This window comes from Tupaia chinensis, unplaced genomic scaffold (genome assembly GCF_000334495.1).
Source record: "Tupaia chinensis unplaced genomic scaffold, TupChi_1.0 Scaffold145860_1, whole genome shotgun sequence".
In the NCBI taxonomy this organism is placed as follows: Eukaryota; Metazoa; Chordata; class Mammalia; order Scandentia; family Tupaiidae; genus Tupaia; species Tupaia belangeri.
In genome coordinates this window covers 2,025,327-2,040,458 of record NW_006205718.1, presented here as the reverse complement: position 1 = coordinate 2,040,458, position 15,132 = coordinate 2,025,327, and the positions used below count along the sequence as shown (strand labels likewise).

Genomic DNA, 15,132 nt, shown 5'->3' with positions numbered 1-15,132 from the left:
AGAGGTGTCTATTGGGAAGGGATGTCTGAGGTGGGAATTGTGTATCAGGCCATCCTTTGTGGAAATGCAGACCCAGGAGGCATCAGAGCAGGAGATTCCTAGGAGAGACTTGAGTGCTGTTCTTCACTCAATGCTGGAAGGCTTCTGCAAGACCCCTATACCTTTTGTTCTTCAGAGAGAGAATGTATTCTGAGACCCTGACAAAATAGAAACAGAAATACTAATAGAAGCTAATCTTTAACAAGCTCGTACTATACGCAGGCAGAGTTGAAAGTGACTGTGTAGCTCATCCCACTTCAGTGGTGGCTTTTGACAGAGGCGGAAGCGAGAGTGGACATGCTAACTGACCTGCCTTTCCCTTTCCCTACTGTATTCTGGGCAGATAGAGACAGAGCCAGGAGGAAAGCCTAGAGCCATGCTCTGAACCTCTTTCCACACAGGGATCTGTTGTCAGGACAATGCTCATCCTGACCTCTGTCAACAAACTCATTTTCTCTCAGAGACATGTCTGCTGGCTCTTTCCAGCTACATATTTTGTGACTACAAAAGATTGTTTCAACACCCACAGAGGTGAGCCTGGAATCCATGGTTTTAATACTAGCTCACTTATCTCTACCAGATAGAACAGTGATCGACTTTGGTGTACTTTGTCCCAGATTTTTCACCTGGAGTGGGCAGAGCTTGGCACCTGACTCAGATGATCCTGATGGCCTTTTTGCAGGAGAGGAATCCTCGGTAGGATCAGGAAATTACATGGAACTCCATTTCCAACCCATTCACCTGTGAGGTCTAGGAAGAAACTCTCATTCTCAGAGATTGTTGAAATTGATTTTAGTTTTCTAATCATAAAATTTATTTTAACTTTCTAATAGCATCTATTTTAGTTTTGAAGGCAGAAAGCCTCAGAAATTCCTTATCAAATCAATTGGATGGTTTAATGAGCAAAGCTCATGTGAAATTCGAAAGTGAAAGTTGGCACAACTTTTTGCTGTATGTGTGCAAAGTTAATTTGTGGGTGTTCCAGGTAATAAAGAAGACTAGCTTTGACTTCTCTCCTGGCTTCCAGAAAGATCCCCAGGCTAGAAGAAGACCTTCCTAGGCTGGTCTGTCCCACGGGTCCATGTGGCCCTAGAGCTGCCTGAACTGCTGATGACGGCATAGTCTGAATAGTGAACAAAATAACTGAGGGTATAGAAAGCCCCCCCTCCCCGAGGTGTGCTTAGAAAGGGGCTGCATGGTGAGGGATACACACACCAAACTGGGGGCCAGATGATTGTGTTGGACCCTAACATGAATTTCTGTGTTATCTTGTGTGGCTCATTACCTCTTAGGGGCTTGGTCTTTATTTATTTTATTATTATTATATTTTTAGATATGGTCTTACTATGCCACAATGCTCCTGCCTCAGGCTTCTGAGTAGCTGGAATTACAGAAATGCACCAACATGCCTAGCTTTTGGGGGAAAGTCAAACCTGGAAATACAACCTGGGCCTCCCATATGGCCTCAGCATACTGAGTAGCAGCATTAATAATCATGCACTTCTGTAGCTGGGCCTGTTTCTTTCCTTTCCTTTCCTTTCCTTTCCTTTCCTTTCCTTTCCTTTCCTTTCCTTTCCTTTCCCTTCCCTTCCCTTCCCTTCCCTTCCCTTCCCTTCCCTTCCCTTCCCTTCCCTTTCCTTTCTTTCTTTCTTTCTTTCTTTCTTTCTTTCTTTCTTTCTTTCTTTCTTTCTTTCTTTCTTTCTCTCTCTCTCTCTCTTTCTCTCTTTCTCTCTTTCTCTCTTTCTCTTCCTTTTTTTTTTCTCTCTATAGGGAAATAGCAGATACTACCCTACCTGGTAACCAAATTGTTGTGAAGATCAAATGGGTTTCTGGGTCTAAGTGTTCTTCATGTATAAAATGTGATTCCATTGTTAGTTATTATTTTTATCTTGAAAATGAGGGATGTGACTAGGCAATAATAGTCTCAGTTCTCTTCATCCTTAGCAAGTGGCTAGGTAGCTTGGAGGCCTGAGGCCCAACCTAGAAACAGCAACAGACACCATGCATCTTAGTGGAAATGACCACCACAATTGCTCTTCTCTAGGATAGCCTTCTAGTTAAACACATTTAAGAAATGCAGGGTGTCAGGTTACTTTTCTACAAGTGTAACATTGGTTCCGATATTGGTTTATGACCTCAGAAAATCTTTTAATTTCCATTCTCATATTTCATGATCTGGATATTCAAAAGCCCCCTGGTAGTCCTAATTTTGGTTCCTGGGGATTTATCAGTCCAAAAGGTTTGGAGTGAAAAGCCAGGACTCAGTAAGTCCCAGAACAGAGATGGCTCATTCTGCCCAAGAGCTTCACCACATACCAGGCCAGAGGTGAGGTGAGGGCTGCCCATATGCCTGTATTTGAGAAGCTCAGTTTACCTGCCCAGTGAGACCACATGTGAGAGACCCTAACCTCAAGTTCTCCAAAACTGGTGAACCCTAAAACTCACATCCCAGATGATGCCACCTGGGTACTATTCATGGGACCATGATACTTTTGCTCTGTGTTCAGTGGAGAAACTCCAGTCCTCACCTTCCTGGGATGTAGGGCAGCCTCTCTAAAGGAGGAGGCCTGTGAGGCTGCTGTCTCGCCAGTTGAGGTACCTGAGCCTGTGTGTGGGAATAGGTGGCTCTATACAGACAGCTTTGCCCAGGCATTTCCCAGCAACCTGGAAGACTCCTTTACCTGAGTTTTTATTCCTTAACTTTTGACTGTCCAGTGGGGCTGAGCGGGACCAAGCTTGGCTGTGGAGAAGGGGGATGCGGTGCTTGCACGGTGATGCTTTCCAAGTATGATCATTTCCAGAACAAGATCGTGTATCCTTTGGCTATTGGCCGATGCCTATGCGAGGACCATGATACAGAGCCAGCTTATGAATGGGCACAGAAGTGTGTGTTTGTGTGTGAGCCCTTGTGTTTCTGAGTAGGTGCTGGTCATGGACAGGAAATAGCAGAATTCCTGACCTATGAATATTGACCAGACTCTAAACTGCTTATGAAATGACCTTTCTAAAATCCAGGATCATATCATGGTCCTTCTAATCCTGCAACAACTTTTGCCCCCAGGATAAGGTCCAGTCTCTTTGCTTAGCAGGCAGAGCACTTCACAATGTACCCAAGCTTTCCCCTCCACCTCATCATGGGCCCAGCACACCATCCAGTAGAGATGATTGTGAACTACCAATGTTCCAAGCCTGATAATTTCTTTTTTTAAAAATTATTTTTTATTTTAACTTTATTTATTTAATGATTTTATTTTGTTTTTATTTGACCAGAGAGGGAGGGAGGGAGGGGAGAGAGAGAGAGAGAGAGAGAGAGAGAGAAAGTGAGAGAGAGAGAGAGAGAGAAAGTGAGAAAGTGAGAAAGTGAGAAAGTGAGAAAACAAGCTACCAGGTCCAGGACTCAAACTGTGGTCGGTCATGTGGGAGTCCAGTGCTCTTAACCACCATGCCACCTGCCAGCCCACATGCCTGATAATTTCTTGTCTTGGCATAAACTGTTTTCTGTGTTGAATGTCATCTGCTATAGGATTTCTCCACCTGCTAACTCTTACTAGCTCTTTAAAACTAGGCCAAAACATCACCATGTTCAGAAAACCTTTGATTTCCCAAGACCGGGTGAGGTGCCCTTGTCTGTGCTGTGTCCTATGCACAGCCCTCCTGAAGCATACACTGTAAGTTTTTAACTGTATCTTCACACTGGCTTCCGTTTTCCTGGGGTGGATCACAAGCTACTGAAGGGCAGAGTTTTTAATCTTCTTTGCCTTGATTTCCTCAGCCCTCTGCAGAGTGCCTCACATAGGGTAGGCACTCAGTACCTACTGTTGATTGCACAAGTGAATGAATGATGAGTAAAGAGAAAGATACAAGGAAGCTCCATCCAAGCGGTTGGTGTTGCAAGTTGCCTGGGGATTTCCCCTCGCTTTCCCCAAAGAGGAATGGAAGAAATAGAGAAGTGAACCCAGGAAATCAGAAGGGACTGGAGATTCTGACACTGAGGATGCTCCAGGAGGGTCCTGCAGAGATAGGAACGTACTTTAAGGCTGAAACCTGCCAGAACTCCCCTCCCCCAACTACCCCTCTTTTTATAAAAACGATAGCATGTATGTACAGGAAATGACGGGGGGGGGGGGGGGTGGGGACCAGACAGAGACTTGTTATGCCACAAACCCCTTTCCAAATCCTCCAGCTCCTCAGGATACTGTGCATGCCCAGCTTGAGAAAGTTCCTCTTGACTCAGCCTCCTGGATTGGAGTTAGTAAGAGACAGTTGAAAGTAACCCTGGCTCTCTTACTCCAGCTCAGAGGTCATAGGTGCACTGATGCCTGACCTCACAGGACTCTGGGAGGGGCTCAGCCTCACCTGGGAGGAGAGCTTCTTTTGTCCCTCTCCTAGAGTTTTAGGTGGAGAGGTGAGGCCATGAGTAGAAGAGACAAGAACATAACATAGAGTGAATAGAAACAGCATGAAGTCTTATAAGTCTTCAAGGCCCTACACTGCTCTGCTCACCTGAGTGGGCAATAGAATGACCTTAACCCAGGTTTCAAGTCACTTTTCTGCCAATGCCTGCCTGGCCCCCATATGCTCCTTGCACCATGTTGCTGTGACGACTGTGGAAGGAATAGGAAGCACCAAGTCAAGGCTGCATCCAGTGCAGGTAACCAGAGGAAGGGGTCTGTGTTCTTGTGGTCAGGCCATCTTCAGGGAGGCTCATGCCCAGACTGCAGACTTGCTTTGTGTAGTTTCACTTTAAGGAGTTTCACTGCCTGAGCAAAGGAGACACTGTACCTTGGACACTTCAATATTTGTGTACACCTAAGCCTAGAGCCCTTCCCATGGCTGTAACCCTACAAGATCCTGGTGGAAAAGGGCCCAACTGAATCTAGTGACCAGGGCAGTCTGGCACTGACTGCACAGAACTATGAGGAGGAGGGGCTGGGGAGCCTCCTTATTTCCTTTTTAAAAATTATTATTATTTACATTCAATGGCTATATATCATTTAGCTTATGAGAGAATTTATCCAACATGAAGTACACCTCAGGTCAGACCAGTCTAGTTGAGAATACTATACACATTATCAGCAACAGGTACAAATCATTTCTGTGTCGTACTTCTCTATTTTTATCCCTAATTTCCTTCCCTATACTCTTCTCTCCCACTCTCCTTCCACACTGTCATCAGTGTCCATAACTATTTTTAATGCTTTTATGCCCTCCAATCTTTCAGTCTCTACCATGGAGTGTGGACAGTCAGTATATGCTGAGACATGCAATATCTCTCTTTCATAACCTGACTCACTTTACTCAGTAATAAATCTTGCATATTCATCCACTTTCTATCAAATACCAGGGTCTTATAATTTTTTATGGCTGAAAAGTATTCCATGGAGTATATGAGCCACACTTTTTAAATCCCTTTATCTGTTTGTGAGCATTTGGGTTGGTTCTATGTCCTAGTAATTGTGAACAATGCCGCAATAAATAGATGTGCAAGCATTTTTCCGACTTAGTGTTCTCCTATCCTTTGGTAGATACTCAGGAGTGGAATACTGGATCATGTGGTAGTTCTATTTGCAAGTCTTTGAGAAACCTCCATATTGTTTTCTACAGTGTCTGGACCAATTTACATTCCCATCAACAGTGTGTTTAGGAATTCCTCTGCTCCACCAAAGTTTCCCAAATTCCAGATTCTCTGTGTACATAGAGACAAAAAGCCCCTCTACTCCCTATTTCCTGTAATGGCAATTCCATCCACCCCTTACCTCCCATCCACAGAGAATACAGATGTGGACTGTAAGGTATCCATCCTCATTAAAATGGAGGTTAGCCAGTGCTAAATACAATGCTAGAGATGTACAAAGGACTGACCAAGCCTTTCCCCCTGATGGTATTGGATCATCTGAAAATAGATTGAAGAGTGGGTAGAAATCTGAGGGATTTTATTGGGGGAAAATCAGAGTGTTCCTAGACCAAGTAGAAACAAACAGGAGCAAAGCACTGTGGGAGAAAAGGCCATTGTTGCCAATGTGTTTTGTTTGGAGAAAACTGAGGCAGGGATCTTTGGGAGATTGTAGTCACAGAAGGTGCAAGATCTAGGCTCAGGCTTTCATCCTCTGTGAGCCATTGGAAGAGTCATGCTGTCCAGGAGCTTGTACCTTCCCTAGATGCCTCTCTCGATCTCATGGGGCATGGGTCTCTAGTTGAGTGAGCTGGTTCTATTCCCTGGGAAGAACATCTCAGGTGACTCATGCAAGGTCACAGCAGGGTGGTGAGGTATTGCTTCACCCGTGTAAGCTTTGTTTCTTAGGTGGACCTGCAGAAGGTATCAGAGTTAATCAGGGCTGTCATTTTCCTTGATGAAAGAGAATGAATAGTTTAAACATGGGTCCCATTATACATGAACCTTCCCTTTCCATGGTACAGATCCTTAGTCCTGGTGCACTTATTTTGGTTCCATGTAAGCCATAGCTCCAGATTCCACTTCTAGTCCATTGATTTCTTTTTTCCTTTCTTAGTTTCTGAGGCCCTACGCTCTCCTACTTTTCCTCTTCTCTCTACATTAGTGTCATGTGCTGGCTTCTCCTCTGCTCATACTCTGTGTGCTGCAGAGCCCTGAGCTCTGGTCTAGGCCCTCTCTCTTCTTCATCCTCATACTCTCCCTGGGTGGTTTTAATGTTCTGTACATGCAAATGGTACTCACATTTATATATTTAGTTCTGATCTCTCCTCAGAAGTTAGACTTGTATTTCCAACTGCCTAATTGACAACACTTTGTGGATGTCTAATCTCAAAATTATCTAAACCCCACTTTCTCCCTAATGTATTCCTTTCTCAAACTTCCCTCAACTGAGTCAATGACAAAAACATCTACCTAGTCACTCAAGAGAAAAATCTAGGTGTTATCTTTTATTTTTTCTCATATGCCCCCAATCCTTCCAGAAGTAGTGTCCATGTTACCTCCAAAATGTACAAGACCTTCCTTTTCCCCTGACTTTCCACTATTGCTACTTGGTTCAAGCCAGTATCTCCTTTTGCCTGGCCCACTACTATATTCATTTCCCAGGTAACCTATTCCCTACCCAGCAGCCAGACTATACTTTGAAAACCTAAATTAGACCACATCGCTTTTTACTGAACATTTTCTAATGGCTTTCATCACACCCAGAATACCATTCCAGGGCCCTCTCCTGGCTGAGGAAGAGCTGCACAGCTTGGCTCCTCCTCCTCTACTGTTCTCTAATCCTGGAGGTTCTGCTCACACTGGCCTTTCATCAACATCAGCACACCACATGTGTTCTGTACTCAGAGCCATCACACTTGCTGTTCTCTATACCTAGATTCAAATCATGTTATTAAATTCAGCTCAAAGTTCACCTTTTCAGAGTGGCCTGTTCTGACCACACTAAACAGTTGTTAGTCATTCTAGATCGTGTTATCCTGTGCAAATTCTCTACACGGCACTGACCTCCACTTAGAATTTTCTTGTTTGCTTGTTTCTGTCACTATTTCCCCTATTAGAATGTGGGTTTTGGGACAGCAGGTGGTATGATGGTTAATGATGGACTTCTACATGTCTGATGTTTGACCATGGTTTGAGTCCCAGACCAGGCAACTAGAAAATCACACCAAGTGCATGTGCATATGTGCTCAAACTTCCAGGAGGAGACAGGAGGAGAAAAGATTGTGCCAAGGTCATTCTCCTGGGGAGTGATTTCTTACTTTTCCTCTCTGCGCCTCTCTGGCGAGCACATGCACCTGATGGCAAAAGTCTTCCCCCCCCCCCCCCCCCCCAAAAAAAAAGAATATGGGCTTCATGAAATCTGAGACATCGTTTGTCCTCTTAACTGCTCTGTCCCCATTACTTTTTAGTATACCTGGACCATGATGAGTTCTCAGTAAAATTTATAAATGAATGAAAATGTATAGATGAATTTATATGTGTGTCTAACATACATTGGGATATAATAGTTTCACAATTTTACATAACAATAAGTATCAAGAAAGACTCCCAAGACACACACACACACACACACACACACACACACACACACACAAAGTAGTGTATATGAGGTAACTGTCCTTATAATAAGAATCTTCTAGCTTTGAATAAAAATTCTGTAACATTAAATGTATGTAGTAAATTCTATTTCATATGTTCTCAGTTGTGTCCCTACTGGGCTCTAAGAGTTTCCTCACTTAAGAATATAGGAATATAGTGAAACTTTAGTTTGGAATAAAATGTTTTCAGTTGGTTTTTCATGCATGTGGTTTGAGTTGGATTGTAGCGTGGTGCCATTAAAGGAATACAACACAACTCTTCCATTCACCATGTGTGATCTTAGGCAAATGTCTTAAATTCCAATGGACCTGCTTCTTCTTCTGTTAAATGAAGAAAGTGCAGGGTGGGAGGGTACCTCCTGTCTCTAACAGTCACTGTTCTTTGAAGGGAGTCCTCCTACTAAGACCCAATGTAGACTGATTGCCTACTAAATGCCAGGCACAGAGTTAAAAGAGTTTTACAAGAAGTATCTCAGTTAATCTTCACCATACTTCTACAGATGAGTGCTAGGATGGTTTTCATCATACAGAGAACCTAAGGCTTAGAAAGGCTTGGTAACCTGTCTAAGGTCCCAGTGACACCAGGACTTGACTTCATATGATGACCATTACCCTGACTGCCTCTCAATGTGGTCTGGCTCCATTTGAGTCCTATAGGGGGCCTGGGAAGGGTTCCACCAACATAGATGACTGTGTCATCTGTCCTTTGTAGGAGAGAATTGCCAAAAGCCATGGCTCTCAGTGTGGATTCTGCACCCCCGGCATCGTCATGAGCATGTATACACTGCTCCGGAACCAGCCCTCGCCCACCATTGAGGAAATTGAGAATGCCTTCCAAGGTATGGCCCTTTAGACACAGTAAAGGAGGTAGATTTGCAAATGGTTCAGGAGAGGACAGGACAGGGCCTGTGTGAAAGCCAGCAATGAGCAAGGAGAGCGAGGGAATGCCCTTTGGAGGAAAGATCCACACTTCTCCAACATGGTGGCTAAGATCTTCAAGAAAAAGCCTACTCTCATTTTGGAGGACACTCAGCTAAACTTGAAGACCTCTTGAAGTTCCCTGCCTTTATATGCATCTTCCTGAGGTGTCTTCTCCTGTCTTTCTCTAGCACTGGGGTGGGGTTGCAAAGGGTGGCTGGTGCAGAAAGACATTGCTAAGGAAACCCCTCAGAGGCTAGTGGTATGGTTTCCTTCCCTCTGAACTTTCACTAGAACTAGATTCTGCAGGGCAAAGACCACATCTGAGGAAGACAGCCAGGATTTTGAACCAGAGGCAGTAATTGGCTCCCCATTTTGCCTTTGAGAATGTGCCCGGAAGCATATACCATTTGTCTATTTCTTTCAATTGAATAAAGAAGGCTCTTTATCCATTCACCATTTCAATCTATCATTTATTCAGTTATTTTGAGTCCTATCTTATGTAGAACACTCTCTGAGGCAGAAGGAACACAATATGAAAGACAGAGTCCCTATTCTCAAGGAGTTCACATTCTGAATGGGAAGTTTGATAGGCTCCCTGGTAAAAGTTTGACCAGGCATGATAGAAGTATTTGGGAGGGGGCACTTGACTTAGTCTGGGCATTCTAGAAAATGTTCCTGGAGGAAGTATTCATGGACATTTTGAAGTCAGAAATAGGATAAGGGAGATGAGTCTCTTGGGTAGAACAAAACAGAAAGTGCAAGGGCAGGATGGTAAAGAGCACACCCAACTGAGCTGTGAGCGAAGTCACAGCCCTGGAGACCTGGACTGATGTGGCAACTTTTTCCTTGGCCTGCAGGAAACCTCTGCCGCTGCACAGGTTACAGGCCCATCCTTCAGGGCTTTCGGACCTTCGCCCGGGTAAGTGTGGCAGGAGAGGGTGGAGCAGCAGTGGCCTTGCTCTTAAGGTAACAATACTTAGGGATCACTATTGGGAGGGGAGACAAGGATCTCTGGTTTACAAAAATGAAAGATAAGATGACCAGTTAGGGCGTTTCCCATCCAGAGGCCATTTGGCAAGGTAAGTGAGTGCTGCCAACCTCATTCAGGGAGGAGTTCTTATTCTTACCATGGCGCCTTTCCTGCAAGTGGTCTGGAGACCTGCCTCCTGGAAGAACTTAGACACTGCGTAAGAACTAGATTCCCTCAGTGCCTTCAGGCTTGGCAGCTTTCCCTTGCAGACTGGCAGGCTCAGCACATGGCACAGGTGCCGAATGTGGCACTTCACAACAATCCAGCTTGGCTCAGCACTTGTGCTCCCCTCGACTCCCAGGCCTGGCTGCTTTCTACAGCTGGCACTCTGCTGGGCATATGACACTGATAGTTAGATCTCCAGACAGGTTGTGAACCCCTGCAGTGTTCATATAACTCTGAGTGAGAAACCGCAGCTGGGTGTGTGAGCTTTGATTATATAAACACCGACATACACCTGCCATTTGGCCAGGAAGATAGAGGGTTGGCCTCTCCTTTCTTGGCTCAATCTCTTCAGATTTTACCTGATTCCTCACCTGGGTCAAGTTGATCCTGTCTCGAATCAAACTGTCTCATCACAAATTGATTCTGGGCCCAGGAGAGAGACACCTGTGATTTCCACTCACCTTCAAAGCTGACACATCACAAAAAGGAATGCTGTGTCTACATAACCCAAGAAGGGGGGGGTGGAGATGAAGACTGGGCATTATAAAGATAGAAGATACCACACCTTGAGGAATGCTCTTAATGATGAAGAATTAGGAGGTGTGGGATTAAATGAAAATGATTGAAAGTACAGGTTCAGAATTTGTAGACCTGGGTTCATATCCTATTTTCTCAATTGACACATGATCTTGAGCAAGTTTCCTTCTTTTAAAAATGGTGATTATAATAATACCTACCTTATGGTGCCTGTAAAAATTAAGTACTTTGTCTAAAGCTTTAAAAACAATACCTGTTTTAAAGAATTCAATAAATGGCAGCTATAAATTATGACACTGATACATTTCTTCCACTTCCTACTATATGATCTCCATAAACTGCTTAAGCTTCTCTGAGAACCAGGGATTGTTAATCTTGCCTCTAGCATTTTATAAGAGCCAGCTCAAAGAAACACAATCTAACCAGTCCTCCTAGTTTTACTGAAGAGAAGGAAGGGCTTTTGAGTATAACAGAAAATTATAGGCCCTCTCAAAGTTTGAGTGTTACCAACATTGAAATGTTTCCTGATTCCATTGTCTTCAACATCTTGCCCAAATTTCCCAGGTAGGATGATCAGAAAACAAGACCCAAAGCAGAACAGATTGAGAACAATGAGCAGCTAATGCCTTGCACATAGAAGGTGCTCAGAAGCTTATGTATGTTGCTCATGTGAGACCCCTGAGACTTTTTTTTTTTTTGAGAGTTTTTTGCTACAGGACACATGCGCTTGCCAGAAAGACAGAGAGACAGAGAGACAGAAAGCAAGAAATCACCCAACAGGGGGATGGCCATGCCACAATCCCTTCTCCATTCTCCTCTTGGGATCTTGGGGATGCATGCATGCACGCCGGGTGTGAGTTTCAGGGATGATCAGAAAACAAGACCCAAATATATGTACTCTATAAGAAACTCACTTGAAATATAAAGACATATATAGATGAAAAATAACTGACTAAAGAAAGATATACTTGTTAATATGAATATTAGTCAAAAGAAAGCAAGAATATCTATTTTAGTTTTGGACAAAATAAAAAAGTTATCAGATAAAAGGGGATCAATGCTCTAAGAAGACATAAAAATTCTTAATGTGCTCTAACAATAGATCATCAAAACATGGGGGGAAAACTAATAGAACTGCAATGACAAGTAGACAAATTCACTATTATAGGTGGAGACTTTTACATCCCTCTACTGGAAATGGACAGATCCAGCAGCAGAAAATCAATAAAGATGCAGATGAGCTAAGCATCAGCATTTAATAACTGGATATAATTGATACCTATAGACTACTTTGGCCAAAAGCAGTAGAAAACACATTCTTCTCAAGTTTGTGAATTAGCTTGGTAGATAAAACATTTGACAAGCTAGACCATGTTCTGGGTTGTAAAGCACATCTTAACAAATTTAAAAGAATGGAAATCATACAATATCTTTTTTAAGACCACGGTGAATTAAACTGGAGCTCAATAACAAAAAGATAGCAGAAAAATCTCAAATACTTGGAGATAGAGCACTTCTAAGTAACACATGGATTAAAGAAGAAACATCGAGAGAACTTTTAAAATATTTTAGACTATGTTTAGCTCTTTGATCCATTTTGAATTGATTTTTGTTAGAGGTGAGAGACAGAAGTCCAGTTTTCATTTTTCTGGAGGTGGATACCCAGTTTTCCAAGTACCATTTGCCGAAGAGATTTTCTTTTCTTCACTGATTGTCATGTTCCCTTTGTCAAAATTCAGTTGACTGAATATTTGGGGATTTATTTAAAATTTAAAATACAATTTATCAAAATTGGTGGCATGCAGTGAAAACAATGCTTAGAGGAAATTGTATAGTACTGAGTGTGTATATTACAAATGAAAAAAGATCTAAAAATTATCTAGGCCTCCACCTTAAGAAAGTAGGAAAAGAAGACTAAATTAAATCCATAGTGAGCAAGAAAGAAGGAAGTGAAATTTAAATCAGAAGGCAATAAAATTGAAAGTAGGACATTAATATAGAAAATCAACAAAAGTAAAAGCTGAATCTTGGAAATGATCAATATGATTGATAAACCTCTAGCTAGCCTAACTTAGAAAAAAAAAGATAGGAAATACAAATTATTAATAGCAAAATGAGAGGGGCGCATTATTACAGATTTTATGGACATTAGAAGGATAATAAATATTATGAACAGCTCCATGTACACAAATTTCATGGCCAGGATGAAATGAACCAATTCCTTGAAAGACATAATCTGCCAAAATTCATGTGTGATGGAATAAACAATCTGAATAGGCTTGTATCTATTAAAGAAATTGACTCAATAATTAATAATCTTCTGAAATAGAAAACACCCAACCCAGATGGATTCACCCCTGAATTCTACCAAACATTTAAAGAAGAAATTATACAAATTATCAAAATTGCTTCTAGAAGATGGAATTAGAGGATACAAAAGTCAATTGGTTTCCTATATACTAGCAATGAAAAAGTGGAATTTGAATGAAAAACACCTTATCATCTGCATTAGCAGCATCCCCCCAATGAAATACTTACATATATATCTAAAAAGAAAATCTATGTACAAGATGTATTTGAGAAAAACTATAAAACTCCGAAGGAAAAAATCAAAGAGCTAAGTAAGTGGAGAGATACTTCATGTTCATGGATAGGAAGATTAAATATTATCAACATGTCAGTTCTGTGTTTAGATCTTTGATCCATTTTGAATTGATTTTTGTTAGAGGTGAGAGACAGAAGTCCAGTTTTCATTTTTCTGGAGGTGGATACCCAGTTTTCCAAGTACCATTTGCCGAAGAGATTTTCTTTTCTTCACTGATTGTCATGTTCCCTTTGTCAAAATTCAGTTGACTGAATATTTGGGGATTTATTTAAAATTTAAAATACAATTTATCAAAATTGGTGGCATGCAGTGAAAACAATGCTTAGAGGAAATTGTATAGTACTGAGTGTGTATATTACAAATGAAAAAAGATCTAAAAATTATCTAGGCCTCCACCTTAAGAAAGTAGGAAAAGAAGACTAAATTAAATCCATAGTGAGCAAGAAAGAAGGAAGTGAAATTTAAATCAGAAGGCAATAAAATTGAAAGTAGGACATTAATATAGAAAATCAACAAAAGTAAAAGCTGAATCTTGGAAATGATCAATATGATTGATAAACCTCTAGCTAGCCTAACTTAGAAAAAAAAAGATAGGAAATACAAATTATTAATAGCAAAATGAGAGGGGCGCATTATTACAGATTTTATGGACATTAGAAGGATAATAAATATTATGAACAGCTCCATGTACACAAATTTCATGGCCAGGATGAAATGAACCAATTCCTTGAAAGACATAATCTGCCAAAATTCATGTGTGATGGAATAAACAATCTGAATAGGCTTGTATCTATTAAAGAAATTGACTCAATAATTAATAATCTTCTGAAATAGAAAACACCCAACCCAGATGGATTCACCCCTGAATTCTACCAAACATTTAAAGAAGAAATTATACAAATTATCAAAATTGCTTCTAGAAGATGGAATTAGAGGATACAAAAGTCAATTGGTTTCCTATATACTAGCAATGAAAAAGTGGAATTTGAATGAAAAACACCTTATCATCTGCATTAGCAGCATCCCCCCAATGAAATACTTACATATATATCTAAAAAGAAAATCTATGTACAAGATGTATTTGAGAAAAACTATAAAACTCCGAAGGAAAAAATCAAAGAGCTAAGTAAGTGGAGAGATACTTCATGTTCATGGATAGGAAGATTAAATATTATCAACATGTCAGTTCTTCCCAACTTAGTGTATAGATTTAATGCAACCACAAAGAAGATCTCAGCAAATTATTTTGTAGATATTGACAAGCTTATTCTAAAGTTTATTTGGCGAGGGAAAAGACCCAGAACAGCAAATCCAATATTGAAGGAGAATAGTCAGAGGATTGACATTACCAAATTTAAGACTTATCGTAAAGCCATAGTTAACAAGAAAATATGTTTTTGAAAGAGAAAGTGAATAGATCTATGAGTCTCAAAATAGACCCACATAAATATAGTCAACTAATCTTTGGCAAAGGAGCAAAGGCAGTACAGCGGAGCAAAGGTAGTCTTTTAGACAACACATTATTGTACATCCTAGTAATTTATGTCATAAATATACCAATGGATTATCAAGAAAAAAGATCTAAGTAATAATGTACTGGCACTTTGATTATCTGGAAAGTGTACTGTGGAGTATGTCCTTACTCAGGAGGGCCAGGTGAGTGAGGCTGATGCTATATGTAGGTTCCACTCACTTCATGCAGGGACTGGGAATTCTCCTGCATCACTCCTTCTCCAACAGGCACTGAGGAACCTCCCTTTATGTCTAATGATAGAGGGAAAGA

At 41.3% G+C, this 15,132-nt stretch overlaps 1 protein-coding gene across 2 annotated transcripts in view; it reads left to right on the top strand.

Moving 5' to 3' along the window:
* Positions 1-15,132, top strand: part of XDH (xanthine dehydrogenase) — a 72,523-nt gene that overhangs the window by 8,609 nt on the left and 48,782 nt on the right. The window contains exons 3-6 of one of the 2 annotated variants that reach the window (XM_006168531.3): positions 2,755-2,851; positions 4,582-4,690; positions 8,804-8,930; positions 9,870-9,931. In XM_006168531.3, coding sequence (XP_006168593.1) covers positions 2,755-2,851; positions 4,582-4,690; positions 8,804-8,930; positions 9,870-9,931 — 395 coding nt within the window. The remainder of the gene's footprint in view (positions 1-2,754; positions 2,852-4,581; positions 4,691-8,803; positions 8,931-9,869; positions 9,932-15,132) is intronic. The other variant, XM_014584189.2, reaches the window with a different exon arrangement.